At 32.7% G+C, this 22,790-nt stretch overlaps 2 protein-coding genes across 9 annotated transcripts in view; one reads left to right on the top strand and one right to left on the bottom strand.

Annotated features, from left to right (window-relative positions):
* LOC101896425 (A disintegrin and metalloproteinase with thrombospondin motifs like) overlaps window positions 1–19,094 on the top strand; it is a 232,801-nt gene extending 213,707 nt beyond the window's left edge. Inside the window, exons 8-15 of one of the 2 annotated variants that reach the window (XM_059127546.1) lie at window positions 5,577–5,719; window positions 6,739–6,794; window positions 10,740–10,866; window positions 11,388–11,552; window positions 12,307–12,538; window positions 12,606–12,691; window positions 14,254–14,423; window positions 18,050–19,094. In XM_059127546.1, coding sequence (XP_058983529.1) covers window positions 5,577–5,719; window positions 6,739–6,794; window positions 10,740–10,866; window positions 11,388–11,552; window positions 12,307–12,538; window positions 12,606–12,691; window positions 14,254–14,423; window positions 18,050–18,078 — 1,008 coding nt within the window. In that variant the 3' untranslated portion in view covers window positions 18,079–19,094. The remainder of the gene's footprint in view (window positions 1–5,576; window positions 5,720–6,738; window positions 6,795–10,739; window positions 10,867–11,387; window positions 11,553–12,306; window positions 12,539–12,605; window positions 12,692–14,253; window positions 14,424–18,049) is intronic. The other variant, XM_059127547.1, reaches the window with a different exon arrangement.
* On the bottom strand, window positions 1,006–20,974 carry LOC105262338 (homologous-pairing protein 2 homolog). Of its 7 annotated transcripts, XM_020039264.2 has the most exons (7): window positions 20,817–20,966; window positions 20,613–20,738; window positions 6,708–6,824; window positions 3,446–3,567; window positions 3,286–3,382; window positions 1,745–1,966; window positions 1,006–1,679 (listed from the first exon to the last, which is right to left on the bottom strand). In XM_020039264.2, exons 4-7 carry the CDS (start codon window positions 3,565–3,567, stop codon window positions 1,482–1,484), a joined length of 639 nt encoding a protein of 212 aa, XP_019894823.1. In that variant the 5' UTR covers window positions 6,708–6,824; window positions 20,613–20,738; window positions 20,817–20,966; the 3' UTR covers window positions 1,006–1,481. The 7 variants fall into 7 exon arrangements, with proteins under 7 accessions (XP_019894823.1, XP_019894821.1, XP_019894824.1 ...); XM_020039262.2 differs by lacking the exon at window positions 20,613–20,738 and having other exon boundaries at window positions 20,817–20,974; XM_020039265.2 differs by lacking the exons at window positions 20,613–20,738; window positions 20,817–20,966 and adding an exon at window positions 20,772–20,790.
* Window positions 20,975–22,790: the final 1,816 nt, after the last annotated feature.

Genomic DNA, 22,790 nt, shown 5'->3' on the forward strand with positions numbered 1-22,790 from the left:
TGTTCACTTTTAAATGATTGCAATCTATACGTTATACTCTTTTATATTGATAAACTTGTGTATCCGCAAACTCTACAGAATATAACGTTTTCCTTCTCTCAACGTGAATATTTTGTATTTATATATGGATGTTACGGGTAGGGATACGAAGCTCGACTTTCGACTAAACGATTAATAATGCACACCAAATATCAGATCCCAACTCTTAGAGAACGACACCGTTTTTGTTAAGGCCACTGAATTCCTGATATAATAAACTGTTAATAGCGACAAAAGCAAAATTTCCTGGTCCATTTCCCAGGCTTCGGGAGCGAAGATTGAGAACTTTTTTTAGGCACTCAATTCCCGACATATCCAGTTAATTCAAAATTACCATTGGCATTCCATCTACGTCCAAAGGTTTAGATGATTTAGCGTTTCGGATGAAATTTGCAACATCTCTTAGCGTAAACTGTGGCGGTGCTGGAAAATATCTGGTACGGCACCCTTGACTGGCCTTGGTAGCGGGACTACCCGGCTTATTTTCCAGGCTTCGAAATATAAATAGTTACCCATTTCCAGTAGCGGAACCAAATTTTCCAGTACCCATATAAAATATTGAAACATGCAGTCAGATATCGGCTCAATTCACCTCCTTCTTTTATCAACTTCCCTAACAACAAAGCATTGACTTTACAACCATCCAATTTAGATTCCAAAACCATATTTATTTTATATAAATATTTTCCAAAATCAAAATTTATTAGGCGTCTATTTTCACAATTCCTAACATCTACAGAATGTCAAAGACTCTTAACTGGTATTTTTCCTATTTCCAGTAGCGGAATGACATTTCCCCTTTCCTAATACGTATTAACATCGTGTCCAGTCCATTTCTGGCATTTTTATTATTTGCATTTAAAAATCGTAGCCCTTCACTTCCTTTATTTTGATCTCTACTTCCCTGGCAACAGAACACTGGTCAACTTGACATGACAACTATCCATTACAAATTCCAAAACAATATTTGTTTTACATACTTTCCAAAATCAAATTTATTAGGTGTCTTTTTTTACATATCATAACACCTACACTTTTTACCAGAAAGACACAGAAAAGTATTAACAAGAACATAAATCAAAGTAGAGTACAGAAAAATTGAACAAAAAACATTAAGAAATTCAATTCAAACACAAATAAAGAAATAACGTTAACATATATTCAAATATTCAAGAAATGACACATTTTTGAAAAGGGAATTTTCGAAAGTATGTCAAGGATGTAGCTATGGGGAATTCGTATTCTAAAGAGAACAAAAAGAATATTTCGAAAACGTTATTGGAATCAATTGAATTCAACTATTTTGGGGAAACGATTTTTTTTCGTGACTTTAATTGACTGAAAATTAAATGGAAAATTTGAGACATTTTGCGCCTGAAACCTTATTTCCTTTTATCCTCATGTCTTATATTTTCCGTGTAGCCACATCTATGATTAAATTCTCAACGCTTCAGTTCAATTTTGAAACCAACATCATCATCTGTTTCCAGGCCAATATCGGCTATCAACGCCTTTTTAGTTTTCGGATAGCCCTCCAAAATGGCATCCAACATATCAGTACAGATACGCTTGCGTTTGCGATAGGCTGTAGATACGTTTGCATATTTTGCTTCAATTTTCTTCACATCCTGGGCAGAGAGCTAAAAATTCAAAATGAAAATAAATGTTAATGATTTCCTTATAATTTGTAATGTTAGTGTCATACCTTGGCTTCCTTTTCCTGGGCCTCATAGTGCCTCAAGCGTTCATTGATATTTCGAATATCATCCATGAGATTCTCTTTTTCCTCTTCCAGCTGAGCCACAGTTTTGATTTTACTTAAAGATCTGAGTTTTGTTTGCATTTCACTCAACTGATTTTCTTTGGACTTCAATACCTGGCGAACTTGAGCCAGCTTTTGTTTTGCCAAGAAGACATCCTTTTTTAACTGAAATTAAACCAAACAAGTGTCAGTCGGTTATGCCGACAGATGTATACCCTCAGACAATGTTGGATTGTTTAAATTAGTTAACCCTCTGTGGAGTAGTAGTGGAGTTCCGAAGAAATATTGTCCATTTATTCTTTAAATGTGTGAAATTTGATGAGAGTTGGATGCTTATTTCGCTTTCTTTGAGCGTTTTGTATTTTAAAATCTTGAACCCTATGTGAAGGTAGTACCTGAAGAAATGGTCCGATCTCTACCATCTTTATAACAGATCTTGTGTTGAGACGTACCAAGTCTGAATGGAATCGGATGTTAATTTCGCATATTATGAGCTTCTTGTATATTCAAAATGGTGACCCTTTGTGAAGGAGGTACCAGAAGGAGTGAACCGATATATCCCATCTTCACAGCAGATCTTGTGTAAGTAGAAACAATGCGATGAGTGAAATATGAAGAGAACCGGATGGTTATTTCGTATTTTTTATAATTGTTTTGGTTATTCAAAACGTTGACCCTCTGTGTGAGAGGTACCATAAGGAATGGTCAGATCTCTACCAACTTTATAACAGATCTTGTGTTTATGGAAATATTGAGGTGTATTGAGGTGTACCTAGTCTGAATGGAAGGGATGTTAGTTTCGTTTTTTATGAGCTTCATGAATATTCTAAATTTTCGCCCTTTATGGGGGAGGTACTTGATGGAGTGGGCCGATATTGTCCATTTTTGCACCAGACCTTGAGTTAATAAAAATATTGTGATGTCTGTGATTGGAAGACAATCGACCTCTTACATCACATTTTATAAGACTTATAATTATTCAAAATGTTGACCCTTTGTGGGGGAGGTACTTGATGAAGTGGACCGATATTGTCCATTTTCACACCTGACCTAGTAATGATGCAAATATTAGGATTGGCAAAGTTGGAGCAAATTAGGATTATCCTTTCTCTTTCTGTGCAAAAAATTATTTTCTTTGAAAATGTTAACATTTTGGGGGGAGTAGAAGTGGACCGATATTGTCAATCTTCGAACTCGATCTAAGTTTGTAAATAATATTACGATGTACCAAGTTTGCGTCAAATCGGATATTCCCTGTGGGAGTTTCGTGCACACCAACAGACAGACGGAGGGACGGACATCGCCAGATAAACCCCAATGGCCTGAAACGGATTTGGTCCCAAGAGACCTAGGGTCTAAAACCGTTATTTCGATGAGGCACGTTTTGGCCGTATCAAATCATATATAGCCTCTCTAGCCCTATGGCTGAGGGTATAAAAATGTTGTTAAATATATAAATTAAATGGCAAAAATCTCTTAACTACCTCTGCTGTATTGGTATTCTGCTTGGGGAAATATATTTTATTCTTCCCATACATTTTCATTATTAAAATGTCTTTGTCCACCAGGGAATCTAATGACCTTTAAACGAAAAAAAAGAGGCGTCAAATATTTGTTAAAACAAAACTTAATTTCACTACTCACTTTTGTATGGCCGACTTTCCCAAATCCTTGCCACATCCGTCCACCACATCATTAATGGCATATGGGCGATTGGCTTTTAACATAAATTCTTGTACAATTTTTACAACCGAAGGCTTGGACATCTAAAAATACAAAAACAAAAAGAAAACAATTTAAATAACTTGTATGTTTTTAATTTAATTTTTTTCTATTCTGACATTTCTGCTCCAACTCACGTGTACCATGACCAGCGCGCTATCGTTTCTTTCATGCAGATGTTTTATTACCACAGACATTTCTGCTCCAACTCACGTGTACCATGACCAGCGCGCTATCGTTTCTTTCATGCAGATGTTTTATTACCACAGACATTAACATTATTTATTAACGGTTTTTAATATCAATGTTATTACATTTTAGTTGTTTTTTTTTATTACCATTCCATTTTCTTTAAATACATATTAATTACAAGACCACACACAGACACACAAATGTGTATATATATCGTATGCAATTTTTATGTCTTGCAGAATGCAAGACCAGATTGACAAATCAGAAAATAATGTAAATGTCTTATGAAAGGTGGTGCAACAAGTGGTAACGCCTGCTTTGCGGCTTCTATGTAACCATAAATTAGGGATAAGTTTTTTAGATTATGTATTATTGAATAAATACACGCTGGTATGCCTGACTCATTGCACTTAGTTTTGGTCTATAAGCAAGAATAACTAAAATCTAACTACCAATGAGTTAAATAATGCCACATTTTACGAGTTTGAAATTTTGGAATCACCCCGAAATTCTATTTATGTCTTGTGACTTTTCAAAAAAAACAGTTGTTGCATATTTCAAAAGTCAATTTGTCACAATAGGACTATAGTACAGAGTTGCATTTTCCTACTTGCTTCAATGTTATACAACCTTTCTGATTATGTCATGAACCACCTGAGACTTTTAGGGTGGGAATACATAAAGCGCTTATTTGGCTGGCTGGCTTAAGTCATCGGCTAGAAGAACAAAGGAGTTTTAGGTTGCCTTAGTTCGATTTTGGCCCTAGGCTCCTTTTCAGGCTGAGATGAAAAAACTCCAAAGTGTCGATCACGTCAAGCAAGCCCTTCGCCGGAGATGGGCCAAAATACCGCAGAGCAACATTCGGGCAGTGTGTGACGGTTTCATTGGCCATTTGAAGGCCATTATTCGTGCCAAAGGTGACTATTTCGAACAAATTTAAACTTATTCTAAAATTTGATGCTTTTTCCGACATTTTTTGCTTTCATTCAATAAAATTGAAAAAAAAAATGTAAAAATTATGGCGTTAGACTTTGTTGCAGTTTTTTTATCTCACCCTGTATATACTTTGTTAGGTCTATAATTATTATTTCGATGAATTACGGATGGAATGACGAACTTAATATACCCTCCATAAAAAACTAAAATTAACCTAGTAATCTTTAAGAAATGCAGAGGCGATTTTTTAGTTTAGTTGAGGAAGTCAATTTATGAGGTATTTAATAAACCCCGAAATTAAACAAAAGAATAATTTATGATAAGAAATGTGGATTTTTTCAGTCCATGGATTTTTTTATGATAAGAATTTCGGATTTTTTCAGTCCATGTCGGTAGTAAGTGGACCAATAAAGTCAAGAAGTCGCCCTTGTCAGGCTATTTATACCTTTAAATATACTCATGTCTTATTTGAAAATACACGTACAGAACTACTGGTTATGCTACCTCTAAAATAGTTTCAAATCACAACATAGTTTTAGAAAAGAGTTCGCTACTTTGCAGATTTAAATGCCAATTGTTTTGTATTTTATGGATCACGTTTTTGGTTTACATTTAAAATGAAGATGGTACATCGGTGAAGCTAACACCAGGTGATTTGGTTCACTTATGCACTGCAGTATCTTCTGTATTATGAAGATGACTTGTGCCATTTAACGTGAACCTAAATACAAATAGAAATAAGAATAGCCCAGGTATATTTGCGCTTGCTACTAATTCAAAGATGATTTCGACTGAAAGGTCAAACAAAATAGAGGATAAAATTTTGATTTCGCCTTAAAGGTTGAATGAAAAATATTTTTCAAACAAATGTTAAACATAATTTCCATCTTATTTTAATTCTGTTTTTCATTTTCTTTTTTTTAAGGGTCGTGATGCCACACCATATTTGGAAAGAAATCGTGTTGGACGTGATGCAATTGATTCGGCGGCAGCCCTTACGGATATGGGTAAATATTTGTTCCGTGAAAGACGTTTACCGGTCTATGATATTGCCGTGGCCATAACCAAGTAAGTTTTGTAACAATGCAATAGTTTTACTATCCCTTACATTTTTCTAGGAGGAGCCTCAAAAATATATAATCCTTTGATCTCAATTTTCTTAATATCCTTTTCTTCTTTTTGTTTTTTTTGTGTGTTTGAATGAGTCTACCCTGTTTGTCTTGTCAAAATTGAATTTTCCATATCTTTCTTTTTCCCCTCTTCAATGAATCTAAAACAATCATAGGTATGATATGTGTCGCAGACGTAAAGGAGGTCGTTGTACCAAAGGCACAGCCGGTAAAGATATTTCAAAAATTATTAACTACTCGTTTTTTTTTCTAATTTAGTTAAAATTGTAGAAGTTGTTTGGCACATTTTAACAAATTCTAGTTTTAAAAATAGTTTTTTTTGGGAAATTTTCAACATCTTCAGTTGGGAGCTCAGATAAATAGAGTTAAGCAAAAAATATGTTGGGCTTAAGCTTAATCTCCAACTGAAGATGTTGAATTTGATTTTGGTTAAGAGATTAATTTATATTTCGTATAATATTTCTATTCAAAATCCATTTAGAATCCCTTTCATATTTTCATAAAATAATCTAACTTTGTTAAGTATTTAGAATAGAAATGCTTTGTAATATTAGGGGTTTAGAATAAAATAGCAAAATAGACTTTAACAAATCTGGGTATAGAAAAATCGATATCGAAAAAACACTTGCTTGATTGTATATACCCAGATTTGTGTAGAAATTACCATAATATTTCCATTTTGCAAAGGTATTTATTTTACATCTACTTTTAACTACTAACTATATACTTTAAAATATCAAAACTACACATATCCAGGAAACATTTGCTACTTACTTTTGTCTCGTTCTTTTTCTCTTTTTTATTTCTCTCGTTGATCTTTGCTCCTCGTTCCGCTTACCTTCTTCATTGAGATTTTTTTCTTTTTATTTCATTTTACTTTTTATAAAACATTTTATTTTTTGTATAAGACACATAAAAACACTTACCTTATTTGTTATTTTAAAACAATCAAATTAGACTTGATATGTGCAGACGTGAAGTTGGAGCTCGTGACTGTAATCGTGGTACAGCAGGTAATATATACAGTGTAAAAAAACGGCAAACTGCAAAGAAACAAAAAATGTGAAATACAATAATGAATAAAATAATTCAGCACGTTCTGTTGTAAAAAGTGATCTCTTCTACTTCTTCTACTCGAAACTGTTATATTCTCTTATAATTTTCTCACTCACTTGTAATATAAATGTCAAAGATATCAATATTTTTATTCTGAAACAAAGTCAAGCATAGACTTTTGTAAATATACATCTCTCAATATTTTTTGGAAGTTAAACCATTTCGGAAATTTATCTTCTTTTATATGTGTTTTTAAGCCTTTTTTCTCATATTTTTCGAATTTTCTTCTTCGTTCTTATTCCTATTTGAATTTAAGTTTTCCTCGAAATGTAAAAGAATCTTTGAGAACTGAATATGATTAACTTAAAAGTTCCTTAAACTTTTCCCTTGTGTCTAATTATGTGTGATTCTCAGCTAAATAATGTTTTTGCAATAACATTATTATTTGTCCATCTTTTTTCTTAATCTTTCTTCGAGCTATCTTAATGAATTTAACATTGATTCTTATCTTCCTTTCGAATTGTTCAAACTTTTAACACAAATTAATAATTTCCAAAAAAAAAAAAGACGCTTAACAAAATTCTCAGCGTTTTCTTCAAATGGTCTCCATTTCTGCCGATTTGTAGCCGTAAAAGGTGAAACAAAAATTAAATTGTGACTTCGGTGTAAAAATAAAACAACGTTGTTAAAAAAATGTCCCAAGACTACTTGACATTGATTTAGCATCTCGATTCAATTTTCTTGTGAATTCAATATTTCTTCTGGTATTGTACGAAAGGTTTGTCGAATTCTGTAATGTGGCGTTTCCACTGCACTTGATTCGCTCTCTATTCGTTGTTTGACCCTTAACTATGAAAAAACTACTTAATTCTTCACACAAAATTTCCTGAGCGAACACTCAAATTTGTACATTGTTCAAATCAAATCACTCTCAGAACAACGAAAAAATATGTCCCATCCCTAACAAATGAGAGCATTTATCGAAAAAATTAATTATGACATTTAAAAATTGAAAATAGAAAAATTTGATGAAATTTTGAAAAATTTTGCGAAGACTGAAATTTATGAATGAAAACTACAATGTAGAATAGCGTATGTACATTCAAACGAAAGTAAATTTTGTTTTCTCTCTCATCCGAGGCACGCATTTTGTCCACGAGTTGAAATTACCACAGAAAATAGGAAACAAAAGAGGCAATATTTTCAAAATGTTTGTATCGGCAGAAAAAATGTTTGACAAGTGTCTCTCCAGCAGAATTTAAAAATAGAAAAATACAAAAATATGTTCAAAATGTCAACATTTACACAAAAAGTTGGAGACGTGAATGAAAATTATAAAATTAATGTTATAATAAATCTTTGGGAGAAAAATAATCATTTCTTCTATCCATATTAGTGAGAATTTAATGTATTTTAGTATAAATTCCCATTAAAATCAAAAAACAAAATTTTGAAAAAAGGAATTATTTTACTATGAATTACGAATCGTGCCGTATGAACGGGTTAATTCGTGTAACTAATTCTGAGAGCGAACAACGTTGTTCGGTTTCCAATGGAAACATGCTATAAAATGTTTTTCTACGATTGATCCGTTTATTCAAATTGTTCCTTTTATTCGATTATTCGTTTTAGTTTGATCAATGAACTAAGGGAACTACATGACCTAAGGGATCTAGTTCCAATTGATCATTTCACAAATTATTGCTTTGGAACTAGTTCATTCGGAACAACACAATTCTTGCTTTAGGGAGTTTTTAAATATTTTTTTGGAGAGCTTTCGGAGTATAAGCTACCACAATGGATTATTTTTATAAATCTCAAGAATTAAAGATTTGTAGATAGGCGTCGACATCGACTATGGTGAAATGACCTTCGCCTGGTGAAGTGTTAGTATTGGAGAATATGTTAGTATTTTTCTATTTTGGCAAAATACATTAAGGAAAATATAATATTACTTGCATTTAGGGAAACGGATCAAAGAAAGGAATGCTCAGTAGCAGCTTCAAATGTCTCTGAAATAATATATTCTGATCACAAAAACTTATTTTGAAACACTATTCCGCTTCCAATTTCTTATTACCATATGTTTACAACAATGTGAACAAAGAAATAAAAAAAATTAAGTTCGGCCAGGCCGAACTTTTAATACCCTTCACCTTACGGTAAATGAAACATTTGACCCACAAATACCAATTTTTAAATTTTTTTTTGGGAAAATGTGGCAAAAATCATCAAAATACCGAATATCGGGAGGTACCGCTATATGGGCTATAAAAAAACCTGGACCTACACATACAATGTTTCGCCAACGGAGCTATAACCCATTACGACCTATAAATACCAATTTTCAGTCAAATCCGTAAAAAATGTGACAAAAATCATCAAAATATCGAATATCGGGAGGTACCGATATATGGGAGCTATATCAAAACGTGGACCTATATATGCAATGTTTCGTCACCGGAGCTATAACCCATTATGACCAACAAATACCAATTTTCAGACAAATCCGTGAAAAAATGTGACAAAAATCATAAAAATTCCGAATATCGGGAGATACCGTTATATGTAAGCTATACCAAAATGTGGACCTATACATACAATGTTTCCCCACCGGAGCTAGAACCCATGATGACCAACAAATATAAATTTTTAGACAAATCAGTGAAAAAATGTGACAAAATTATAAAAATACCGAATATTGGGAGGTACCGTTATATGGGGGATATACCAAAATGTGGACCGATACATCTCATTTTCAATACCAGCCGTCCTAGACACAATACAAATCGTTTTGCTAAATTTTGACGCTCTACGTCAAATAATGTGGGCGGTATCGTGATTTCGACAGGCAGACAGACGGACATCGTTAAATCGAATATTTAGGGATGTTACAAACGGAATGACAAAGTTAATATACCCTCATTTCCAAGGTGGAGGGTATAAAAAAAGTAGTAGACAAAATAAATTCCGATCCCAAAAATTTACACCGATCGAAATGTTTCTCTATACGAAACAGGACTCGATGTCGAATGCGGCGATTTGTGTCTTGTTCCTTGTCGAAAATTTGCAAGCAGATGGTTTCTTGTTGACCGTCGGTCTTTCTGGGCCACCCTGTTGCTTATGTGTTTTTTCGCCTCATTTGATAGATTCTTCTCCCAAATACTTTGACAGCAAGAGAAGACTACGGTCTAAATTCGCCTTCTGTGTAACCTCATTAAATTCTCCTTGACTTTCACAGTTAAATTTTTCGTTCGAAGGAAAAAATCAAGGACTTTGGATTCTTATAATAACTTTTTGAATAGATATTGATAATCTTTATTATTGTTACTACCTATTATTCAATTAAAGGCACCTTAGACCTTTTAAATATTTTGTTTTTTTTTTAACGTTTTTAATAAAAACTTAAAAAATCGACATTAGTCAGCTGATTTTTGACTGTAGATTTAAACAGTAGCCTAAAAGTATGCATCTATTTTGCATCGATTTGATATTATATTAAAACTTAACCTATTTTAAAGCTTGAATATTGCTTATATCTATGCAAAAGTTGGCTAAGGGATGTTCGGAAAACTTCTATACTAACTTAGCTGTTAATAACAAATTTCACTATAACTTCTGGTGATGGATTGGAAATTGGTGACTAACAGAACAATACAATGCTGATAAATGGAAAAAAGTAACACCGCTTCTATGAAAACCTTAAACACTCGTTGAACCTCGATTAGGAAAAAAGGACACCTACTTAGAGAATACATTGAAGTCATTGCCTTTCTTATAATTATCTAGTTCGGCGTAATCGAGGTTCAACTGTGTGGTATAATAAATATTTAACTTGTCTAAACAACTACATTTTTTCGAATCCATAATAATTTCATAATAATTTTCTTTTCAAAATCAAGGTTTCGCTTATGTTGGTGGTGCCTGTGTGGTCAATAGACGTTTGGAAAAAGTCAACAGTGTTGCTATCATTGAAGATACCGGCGGTTTCAGTGGCATCATTGTTGCCGCTCATGAAGTGGGCCATTTGTAAGTAAAAAACAAAGAAATAAAGCCAAACAAAATAAAAATAATGCAGTTATCAATTGAGCTGGGCATTCATGCGCACCATACACACCCAATTGATTTTTTCTCAAGCTTTACACGCATTCCGGTTATTAGCAAATTGGTATCGTTTCTTTTGTCATTTACAATGTAACGAAAAAAAAGCGGTTATTACAATTACTGTAGTTGGTGGATGTGATAATAAAGATATTGCCAGCCAGTCAGCCAGCTAGCCGGGCAAAAAAAAACAAACTCAAAATATCACAGACATTGCAATTTAATTGAGCAATGAAATTTCCGTTACAAAAATTGTCACTAGTAGTGTTTTTTTTGTCTTCAAGTCAAACTTGTTTCTTGGCTGAATGGAAAATTAAAAAAATGTAGTAATGGAATTTATGCATATCCGCCAAATGCAATCCGACACAAAAAAACTGCCACCATGCTTTAACTGGAGTTCATTGTATGTTGTTGTGGGTTATAATCACATATGTTGTTGTTTTTTGCAGACTTGGTGCTGTTCATGATGGTTCACCACCACCCAGCTATTTGGGAGGACCAGGCGCTCAACGTTGTCGCTGGGAAGATGGTTTCATAATGTCCGATTTGAGACATACCGAAAGAGGCTTCCGCTGGTCAGCATGTTCCGTGCAAAGTTTTCAACATTTCCTGAAGTAAGTAATCAATTACTAAAAACATTTCGTCGAAATATTATGTTCGACAAAATTTTGTAATATTTTTATATAGAAAATTTTCGACAAAATTCCCTATATTTTTATGTAAAATTTCCTATTCGTCGATATTCAATAATTTTCTATAGAAAATTTCGTTGAAATTCTATAATTTTATTTAAAAAATTTCGTCGAAATTTGTATAATTTTCTATATAGAAAATTTCGTCGAAATTTGTATAATTTTCTATATAGAAAATTTCGTCGAAATTCGTATAATTTTCTATAGAAAATTTTCCTCGAAATTTCTTAATTTCCTGTAGAAAATCGAAATTATATAATTTTCTATAGAAAATTTCGTCGAAATTTGTATAATTTTTCATATAGAAAATTTCGTCGAAATTTGTATAATTTTCCATATAGAAAATTTCGTCGAAATTTGTATAATTTTCCATATAGAAAATTTCGTCGAAATTTGTATAATTTTCCATATAGAAAATTTCGTCGAAATTTGTATAATTTTCTATAGAAAATTTCCTCGAAATTTCATAATTGTCTATTCAATAATTTTCCATAATTGTCTATTCAAATAATTTTCGTCTAAATTCAATAATTTTCTATAGAAAATTTCGTCGAACTTTTTTAAATTGAAAATTTCGTCGAAATTTAATATTTTCATATTTAAAACTTCGTCGAAAATAAAATCCTATTTTTTTTTTTTTCAAATTTAAAAAATGCTATCTTTTTCTTTATTTCAGTGGTGCAACTGCCACCTGCCTGTACAATGTACCACATGAGGATAACGCCTTGGGTCGTTCACTGCCGGGTACCTTGCTCTCGCTGGATGCCCAATGCCGAAGAGATCGTGGCACATATGCCTGCTTTAAGGATGAACGTGTCTGTGCTCAGCTATTCTGTTTCGATGCTCAAACGGGTTACTGTGTAGCCTATAGACCGGCCGCGGAAGGTTCAACGTGTGGTAATAATATGGTATGTTGTGGAAATAAATCCAAAATGAATATTCAAATTTTTTATCACAAAAAATTGTATTATTTAGCATTGTTTGGATGGCCGCTGTACAGCCTTGCCGGTGGCCTCAAATCTCATCACAAACTATGGTGGCCAATATAATCGAGGATACAAGTAAGTTTTGGCAATTTGCTTTTACTTTTCTCTCCAACTTTTCTTCTTATGCAAATAACACACAGGTAGTTTGTAGAGAGTTTGAAAATAATAATTGGCGTTAGCAAAACTTAGCACTTCTTAAGGATAACAGCTGCAAAATATTGTTTATTAGAATGCAAAACAAAAATGAAATCGAAAAATTAATATTTATTAATTGTTTTTATTGACAAAATTCTTATTCTTCTTTTCTTATTAACCGAACCAAAAACAAAAAATCTTTCAACAACAAAAAAATCTACACTTTCTCTGTCTATCCTGTCTACAAACTTTTTGAACCAAAAATCCAACAATGTCTACACAAAAATTATTTTCCAACACCAAAATAAAAACAACAACAACAACAAAACTACACTCCACACCACACCACAAAATATCACTAAATTTCACCACCACAAAATATCAAGATCTAATGAGGCCATTGGTGATGATAATGAGACCAAAGACAACTCCTCTCAAAGTAATAACTCTGAAACCGAAGAGGATGAAGAAGACGATGAGGACGACGACGAAGAAGAACCAGAAGATGAGGATGCCGATGAAGAGGAAGAAGATGAGGAGGAGGAAGATGAGAAAAATGAAAATCAAGCTCATGATAATAGTAGTGGCAGTAGTGATGAAGGTTTACAGGAAATAGAACCAAAGAATATAGAGGAGGAAAATGATGAGCAGGAAGAGGATCAGAGTGAAGAAAACACAAGCGATGCTTATGAGAGTAGGGAACAAGATAATTCTTCTTCAGCTTCTCCAAGGGGTTTTGGAGAAAATGACGATGATGAAGAATATCTGACAGATGATGAGAATATTGAAGAACCTCTGAACAAACATGTGGATGAACATCATAATTATATTGATAAGCCCCATCCACATGATAATCGTTATGAAGAGACCATGGTAAAGAGAAAAGATAATGAAAGAGATCACAGGGAAAGGACTTCAACCACGCCTGTATTCAATTTGAATACATATCAATATTTATCACAATTATGGCAAAATTTACAAACATTTACATCAACAACGACCACCACCACTACCACCAAAAAACCCAAGACAGTATTACAAAAACACACCCCACTACAACAACAACCAGATTATGATGATTTTAAATCATTGATTCGGAGTGGTATGAGCCTCAAAGGATTTAGTGATAGTAGGCGTAATGTAACAACAACACGCAATACATTACAACAACAACATTACACTGACATCACCTCAACACCACGTAATATACGTACACCACCACCACCACACCTGTCCAATAGAATCACAACAACAACAACAACACGACCAACACCAGAACCTACCTCAAATTTTATCAAAACTTTACGCAAACAATTTCAATACTATGTCAAGCTTTTACAAACCAACAACAGCAACAACAATAATGATTTTAGTAACAGACGTAGTACTAGTAGTAGTATTCGTTCTACAACAAAACCCAAAACTACAACAACAACAACATTGACTTCTATCAATAAAACCAATTACAATAGCCATACAATTTTGCCTTCTAAACCTTATAGTAACAACAGCGTTAACAATGCGGCCAGCAAACAGGGCAGCGCAAACAATGAGAACGGCGGCGGAGGCGGAGATGATGATGATGAGGACGATGATGACGACGACGATGATGATGACAACGACAGTGGGGATGATAATGATGAAAGTAATGAAACAATTGAAAAACAAAAACGTAAGTTAAATATACCCATTAGCACCACCACCATGCAACAACAACAACCATTGCAAGCATCACCCCACCACCCTACCCCAAGCACTTCTTACAAGGCTCCAACATCAGCCGCCACCGATACGCCCCAGGCAGCCGCACCCCATTATGGTATACGTTCGGTGGTATCCAATCCCACGCTATTCGAAACCTATATTAAAAAATTACAGGCCTTAAATGACGAGGATGATGGTGATGTAGAAGTTGACGAAGTCACAGAAGCCACACTGACAAGGACCACAAGTGATGGGCAATCCAAGACCCTAGATAAAACAGAGAGGACCATACATCCCACAGCCCAACTAGGAGGAGGAGATTTTTTCAAACGTACGCCATCATCCAGCAGTGGTAGTAGTAGTATTAGTAGTCATAACAAATCTCCATATGCTAAACAAAGTAAGACAACCACAACTGGTCGTGGTAGTACTAGTGCGAATGGCAGTAGTTTTAAATTCATTTCACCACAACAACAACAACATCAAGCATTGAAAATCATTGCCGAAACCGAAAGGCAAACATCATCCCCAGCGGTGGGTTATGTTACAAATTATATTGGGGATAACACCAATCGTTTGGCCTCCATAGTACAAAATCAACAGCAGCCACAGCATCATCATCATCCGCAGCATCAGACACAAACATTATATCAACAACAACAACAACAAAAAACCTATAGCAAATTAATGCATCAAAAATCGGCAGCAACATCATCATCATCAACAGGCTCTAATAAAAAACAACAACACCCACAATACTCAAGTACCACAGCCACAGCCACCACCACCACAACTCAATCCACATCAACAATACAGGCAACAACGCGAAGGCCTAAAATTAAAACACAAAAACTAATACGCCGTCTAAGAACACAAATCAAATGAAAGGCGTTTTAAATTTTGAGAAATAAAATATCGTACACTCATCTACACATCATTTATGTTTATGTAAATGACAAATGCAAATTTGCTGCATTTTGTATTGTCAAGCAATCAATCAATCAATTACTCGATAACCAAAATTGAAATTCAAAATCCGTTTTGTAAGCGGTAAGCAACAAAATAGAAATATATATTTTTTTTGATATACAACATAAATATTTCCCATTAAAACAATCGAAAGCAATGCAAGCTAAACTACATTTAAATCGTTAGTTGCCCTCTTAGCTACATTTCCCCAAATTTTCAGTAGAATAAATCATTCATTCATTTCAGTTTTTCATTTTCCAAACCCTGTAGTTAAAAAAATATAGCTTTCCAAACGAAAAAAAACCTATCATCATTGGTCAAAAGCCACAAATGTAATGTAGTTGAAAATATAAAAGGATAAAAATAAGTATTTGAAATAAAGAAATTTTGTGAATTAGAGTCTCAAAAATGCATGTAAAATATTGTAGTTGCTTGTGTAGTTTTGAAATAATATCCCCTTTAATGGTAGCCTTCCCTTACATGTTTCAGCAAAAGTTTAAAACTCTCAATAGAATGAGTATTAAAAACAAAACGTTTAAATCACTCAACTGAATTGAAAATGTTTTATGAAATGAAAGAATTTGAAAATGTTTTATTAAATTAATTAATTCATTAAATTAATAAACTCCAATCGCAGTCTACTATTGATTACTCTTTTCATACAAAAGAAATCAATCACAATAGAGAACAGAAGCAATTAACGTTAGAATTAGAAGTAAATCTAAAAATCAAAGCATGCTTTTAGGCGTAATAGAATAAATGCCTTACAAGTCAAGTATTAGAATATAAATTCAATTCAAATGGAAACGAACAAAATCAAACGTTTTCTATGCTCACCAAAGGGACACACGCAGGGTGAGAGCCCAAGTCCCCATCGAAATAGTTATTTTTTATATGTAAATGCGTCGCTGAGTGTACATTAAATAATACATACATGTACATTAAATAATACATCCCAGAAAGTTTTGAAAAATTTACACATTAAAATATTTTTGCTAACGCAAGATCTGTTATGAAGATGATATATATCTGCCAACCAGTTCTGGTATCACTCCCACAAAGAGTCACAATTTCCAATACTTATGCCTGTCAAAACTTGAGAAACAAGTCGGCGATTCTTTGCCGAATCTAAATATTTCTCTTAACCAGAAGCCTGATATGAATAAACGATTTATCGAAATTTATTCGATTTATTTAAAAATTCCTTTAGTCAGATTTTTTATAGGGTTAGAACGGTTCAGATCCTTCTATGTCGGTATTTCTACAGTCATTTTCCAAGTTATGCAATCCTCTCCAGACATTTAGCTTACTTGGAAATGTCAAATAATACTCCATCCAGTAGGGATGGAAATATGCCTGAACCCTTTGGGAACTTCTGAATTATTTCCGACAATTTTTTTCTTAAGAGGAGTTTCCAAGAGTAGTTTTGTCAATCTGGTATCTATGGGAAGATTTGTTCAATATTAATTTACCTCAACTACGACATTTACACATCTTTCAAGTTTTTGGGAACAGTTTCCGTAGGGTGTGCAAGGAACATATCTTGAAAATTAATTTACCTTTTTTTTAAGACCCATTAGAAATTGTCTTGTCCTAGCAATTCAAAATAGTTTTTAATTTCACCTAAGTGATTCAAAAAATTTTAAAATCAATTTTGTTAGAAAACAGTCAACATTTCTTTCAAACTATATCAAATCATCATAAAACACATTTTACATTGAAGTCATCACAACAAACATTATCATATTGCACACATGAAAATTAAAACAACAAGATAAATATTCATTATACCAAAATTAAGCGCAAATTATCATCTTCTCTTTAAAAAAAAACAAAACATTTGCTCCTATTTCCACTCACTCCCTCTTCTTTTCTATCTACAAAACTCAAAAAACCCATGGTGCATTACTTTCTTCCTCCTATACTTCTTCACATCTATATACATCATCCCATTTCTCTCACACCCAAAGGCTAAAGGAAACGGAAATCAAGAAACCAAAATTGGACATCCTGCCAAACAAAAAAATATCTTCCTCACTGCACACAAACACACACATTCAAACTATATATGGCATGTTTCATTAAAACTATATCCATAGCAAACCTAAAACAAAAAACCAAAAATAATCGACCAAATACTAAACTAAAACTAACTTCAAAATAAGGATTATTTATGGATTTCATGCTAAAGGAAATACTAAAAAAATATTCAAAATATTGGTACATTTTGGAGGCTGGCTTTAAAACTTATGCAAATTTTTTATTAAATAAATGCGAAGCGATATTGGAATTGGATACATATGGAATGTTAAAGGATTTTTATGCATCACATGCACACACACATACAACTAAAGCTAAACAAAATTGTGGCCACAAAACAAATAATTACTGGATTTACGGAATTGCTATAAAAAAGGCGGCGGCTTTTCTGACACAAAAAGCATGTTGGGCCAAGAGCTACAAAATGTGATGGATTCCACAGCAATTTGCAACAATAGCTTTCAAGCAATTCAGAATATAATAACTTTGCCTTTTTGCCCTCATTTATTTATTTAATATTTTTTAAATTTATTTAATTAATATTTTTAAATTTCTTGTTTTCTTTTATGTTTCTTCCTCGTTTAGTGGTTAATTGGAAACTGTACTCATTTTGATGTTGCCCAGCCAACATAACGCTCCTTATCTCCACAACCCGTCCAATGCTCGTCCTGAATATACCTGCTCTGCTGTTAACTTAGAGGAATTAGAATTAAAAGTTTCTTAGTAAGGAATTTTAGTTAAAATAATCTCTCGTTTCATTGGAATTTCATAAAAAACAAGAAAATCTCAACGCAAATATTCATACACCACATGGTGGCTGAAGACCGAAGAAGATGATGATGATTCAAACTCACCAGCCACTGTATTTTACAATTTAAAATCACATCACACCCACACATACGCCCTACATTCTACGCCCCCCATAATCCACATGTATGTATCATTATTTGCTTATTTGTAAAGATAGAATGAGAAAAAAAAACATTTTTTGTTTGTTTGTATAAAGTAATTGCCATTAATTTTAAATAACTCCCATTTACATATATATTATTCTAATCTAAATTAGTAAATTCAATTCACTAATTTGAATTGAACTTGTTCAATTGTTGTTAAGTAAATACATATGTATATGTGTAATATTAGTTTAAGGTTGGGAGGTATACCTAACCTATAAAAAATATATAAAATAAGATGACCTTCTCCACCCATTCCTTTCATTTTTTATACGGATGCTAGTGAAGAGAACAAAATCATTTCTTAAAACAAAAAAATAACTCAAACAATAGCAACAACAACACATTTGTATATTGTTCTTCATTTTTTTAGTTAGCATATTATATTAATTTTACATAAAATGTGTGTTTTTTTATTATTATTATTGTTTTTTTATATTTTGAGTGTTTTTTTTATTGAAATTGTAAATTATAATTTAATTCTATACGTATATATTTTCTCCCCCATTTCTTTTAATTTAAGGTTTAATATATGTATTTTATTTGTAAAAAACAACCACATATTCTTATAAGAAAATTTGTATCTTGCATAAAGCAAAAAAACGGAAAACCTTTTTTGGCACATGAAAAATATTGTAAATTATTATTATATGAATAAAAATTATTTTGAAAAGAAACTACAACTTTTTTACATTTTTTAATAACAAGGATGATATTCTTAGATGGCGTGTAATTTCGTTATATCTCTGTAATGTATGAAGGGAAACGGAAGACGCACCTTAAAGGATATAATATATTTGAATATATTATTGTTTATTATTCCTGCATTCAATTCGAATTATTTTTTTAATCGACATTGATGCAAAAACTCGAAATTGAATCTGAAATTGAATATGTCTTTTATACCCCTCCATTATTACAAGGGTCTATTAAATTTGTCATTTCAGCAACACCTCTCCGGAGACTCCATAAAGTATATATATTCATGATTAGCAAAAGATTCTTTGTCGAAATTACGATAGATCTGTCATTATTAAATAAAAAGCTTTGAAATGCACTGGCATTGACATTATTCCTAGGAGATGTATGCCCGTCATATATTCTTTATACCCTACACCACATGGTGGCAAGGGCAGGAGAAGGAAGCGAGATAGACCCATAGAATCACTTTCTGAGTCGATTTATGCATGTCGGACAGTCCGTCTGTCCATGTATCTTTCTGAGCAAAATGCAGGACTCATTTATTATCCGATTGAGATGAAATTTTCTAAACAATATTTGTTTGGCCCTATTGAAATTGGTGAAAATCGGTTCAAATTCAGATATAGCTCCCATATATATCTTTAACCGCTTTCGGGCTGATTGTGCGCATTTTGGCACATCCGACCGAATTCAGTCTAGAAGTAAGTACATAAATTCTGGTGGCTAATATTAGCCCAAATGGACTGAATTTTGGCAATTCCGACTGAATTCATCCTAATAATTTACATTTGGTGAAAATCGGTTCAGATATAGGTAAGGCTCCAATATATTTGTTCCATCCAATTTTGCGTTTTAAGTCCCTCACATGCGTAATATGTACTCCACAACGATGGTCTTTGGTACCAGATAACTTTTCAATCTCAAAATTACCTCTGCCAAATTTTTATTGAGATCAGTGGTGGAATTCTGTAACTCATTTTCTGAGTTACCAAACAAAATCGGTCAAATTCAAATGCTTATAATTTCGGTAGTTAACGAAATTTATCGGTAAGTTAACGACAAAATTAAAGTAGTCGTTAAGGTCTACCGATAGATACCAATGATGCAAACATTATTTTCTTTTTTATATCAAAATTTTGCGTTTGAAAGTTACCGATTTTTGTCGGTAACTCCAAATATGAGTTAGAGAATTCCACTACAGATCAGATTAGGATATAGCTCATCATATATGTAATATCAGCCCAAATTGAATAGATCTTTTCATATTCAACCGAATTTTACCATTTGGTTAAACTCGGTCCGGCCCCAAGAAATATTTTTTAATATCATCCTTATCGAAGTCATATTATACACTATACAGCAATGTTATTTGTTTCATAGTTTGTATGATTCATTTTATTCATATTTCGCACTATTTGACTCATTTTAGAAAGGAACAAAAAATATCAAATAAATGAAAACAACTTGTTGAATATAATTTTGAATTATTGTACCATGGTATGATCTACTTCTCATAAATTCCAATAAAAGCGTTTATTTGTTACGGGTAGCTCTACTGAAGATGCATAGTGTTGTAGGGTATCATACAGCGTCCCCGTCCGATCTTGCTTTACTGGTTTCTGTTTTGATGGAAAACAAAAACATATTCTTACATTTTCCCAGTTGTTCTTAAAATATCTTATAATCGTAACGCTTACGGCTTAGTAGATTTTCGCTCTTTTCACGTATTTTTAATCACTACAATTTTGGCGCCAATTGAAATTCAATATCCTTAATATCCTTTCTTTTGGTACGTATGTTCGTCCATTTAATTCATAGGAGCGCGTTTTGGTTCAGAGCAAAGTGCGCGCACTGCATCATCAAAATAAAAAACGTCCCAAACGAAACAATAATACTGAGTTCACACGGTACGTAATTCCCTCCCTAATCGTTGTTCGTCCATTAATTACTAAACACTATTTAGTTCTCCATACAAAATTTACAAAGAGAACAACGATTTTTGTTTTCAGTTTCTTTTAAATCACTCACAGAACTACGATGAAATATGTCCTATACCTAAGGAATGAGAGTAAAATCAGAAAAATATCTATGACAAAATAAATAATGACATTTAAAAAAGCATAATAGAAAAATTTGATTAATTGATAATTTTGAATAATTCTGACAGGAAGCGGGCATAGCCTCAGGGCGGTATTCCTGTAGTTTTACGAAGCTATTCTACCTCCTTATTGTACCATGGCACACACCAATCAAAGATGGGGACCTGTTTTATATTTAGTGAAATTTGACATGGTAAATTACAGAAAATGCAGAAATGGGAATGTTTATTTGAACCTTCTTAATTTTACCATGATCGTGCCATATGAACGCGTATTAGATTAGGGTAAAGCTACCAGTTGCTTACAATTTTTTTTCTTTTTGGAGTTTGCCCGACTTCTGTCTATTTTGTGTCTGAATCATAGTAAAATTAAGAAGGTAAAGTAATTTTAAGTAATAATCATCTTTGTATTTTCTGTAATTTACATTGTCAAATTTCTCTTAATAAAAAAGAGTTTCCATCTCTGATTTTTGTATATGCAATAGATTTATAAATATAAATTTTGACAATGAAATGTTGTCAAAGGAATAATTTTGAAAATAACTTTAGCTTCTTGATTCTACCATGGTCTAAATTTGTAGTTTAGAAAAAAAGAAAAATATCAAAATCAATGACTAGAAGGAACGTTCATAACAGAGCGTACACTAGGAATTATAACCAGTTTTGCCTTGAAATTAATTAATTATTGAAGAGATTGTATCATATTTTTGAAAGGAAATCCTGGAATTTTGATCGTCTTTCTTAATTTTTTATCCAATTTGAAAATAAGGAAAATTTCAAAGAAATAAAAACAATTTTTTGCATTTCTGACAGAAAGTGAATATAACCTCAGGGTATTTTGGTAGTGTTACCAACCTGCTTTACCTCCTTAATGTACCATGACATGTACATACTTGGAGGGAAATTCTCTAACGTTTATACCATGGTAGAAGAATATGCTTCATCCATGCTATTCCATGACAGAAGAATACAGGTAGATGCATCAAAACTTGGGAGCATTGATATGTAAAAAAATTTAAAAGTTTTTTCAAATATAAGTAGATTTGTATATGTTTTCTTATACTACGTCATTCGAAGGCTATTATAATTCACGTTTTTCAACAATTTTTACAAATTTAAATAATTTTTCATTCAACATTTTCAATTCCAAAATTGGTTTGACAGTCCCAGCAGCTGTGTCTACGCGTCTACCTATATTCTTCTACCATGCGTCTACCTATATTCTTCTTCCATGATGCTATTCCTATCGGCACATCTTACATCGCGTTTACATCAGGCAATAATCTTGAAAATGATTTGCATTAAACAAATTGGGAAGATTATTTTTGTCACTGCCAATAATTTTCAAGGACAGCAATTAAGAAACGAAAAGAGGAGCGATTTTGATTCTGCTATTGTTTTGCGATTGCCGGTACACCAACATAACAAAATTGTATTGTCCTGTCTTGCGAGTGAAATTGGCAATCTAATTACCGACCGAATGCTCAATTTAAATTCCGAATTCTGGACAATTGTTTTTAATTCTGTCTTTAACTTGTTAGAGAATTCTACTACTACTTGATAGTTCACCTTT

The sequence above is a fragment of the Musca domestica genome, unplaced genomic scaffold (genome assembly GCF_030504385.1).
Source record: "Musca domestica strain aabys unplaced genomic scaffold, Musca_domestica.polishedcontigs.V.1.1 46, whole genome shotgun sequence".
Classification (NCBI taxonomy): domain Eukaryota; kingdom Metazoa; phylum Arthropoda; class Insecta; order Diptera; family Muscidae; genus Musca; species Musca domestica.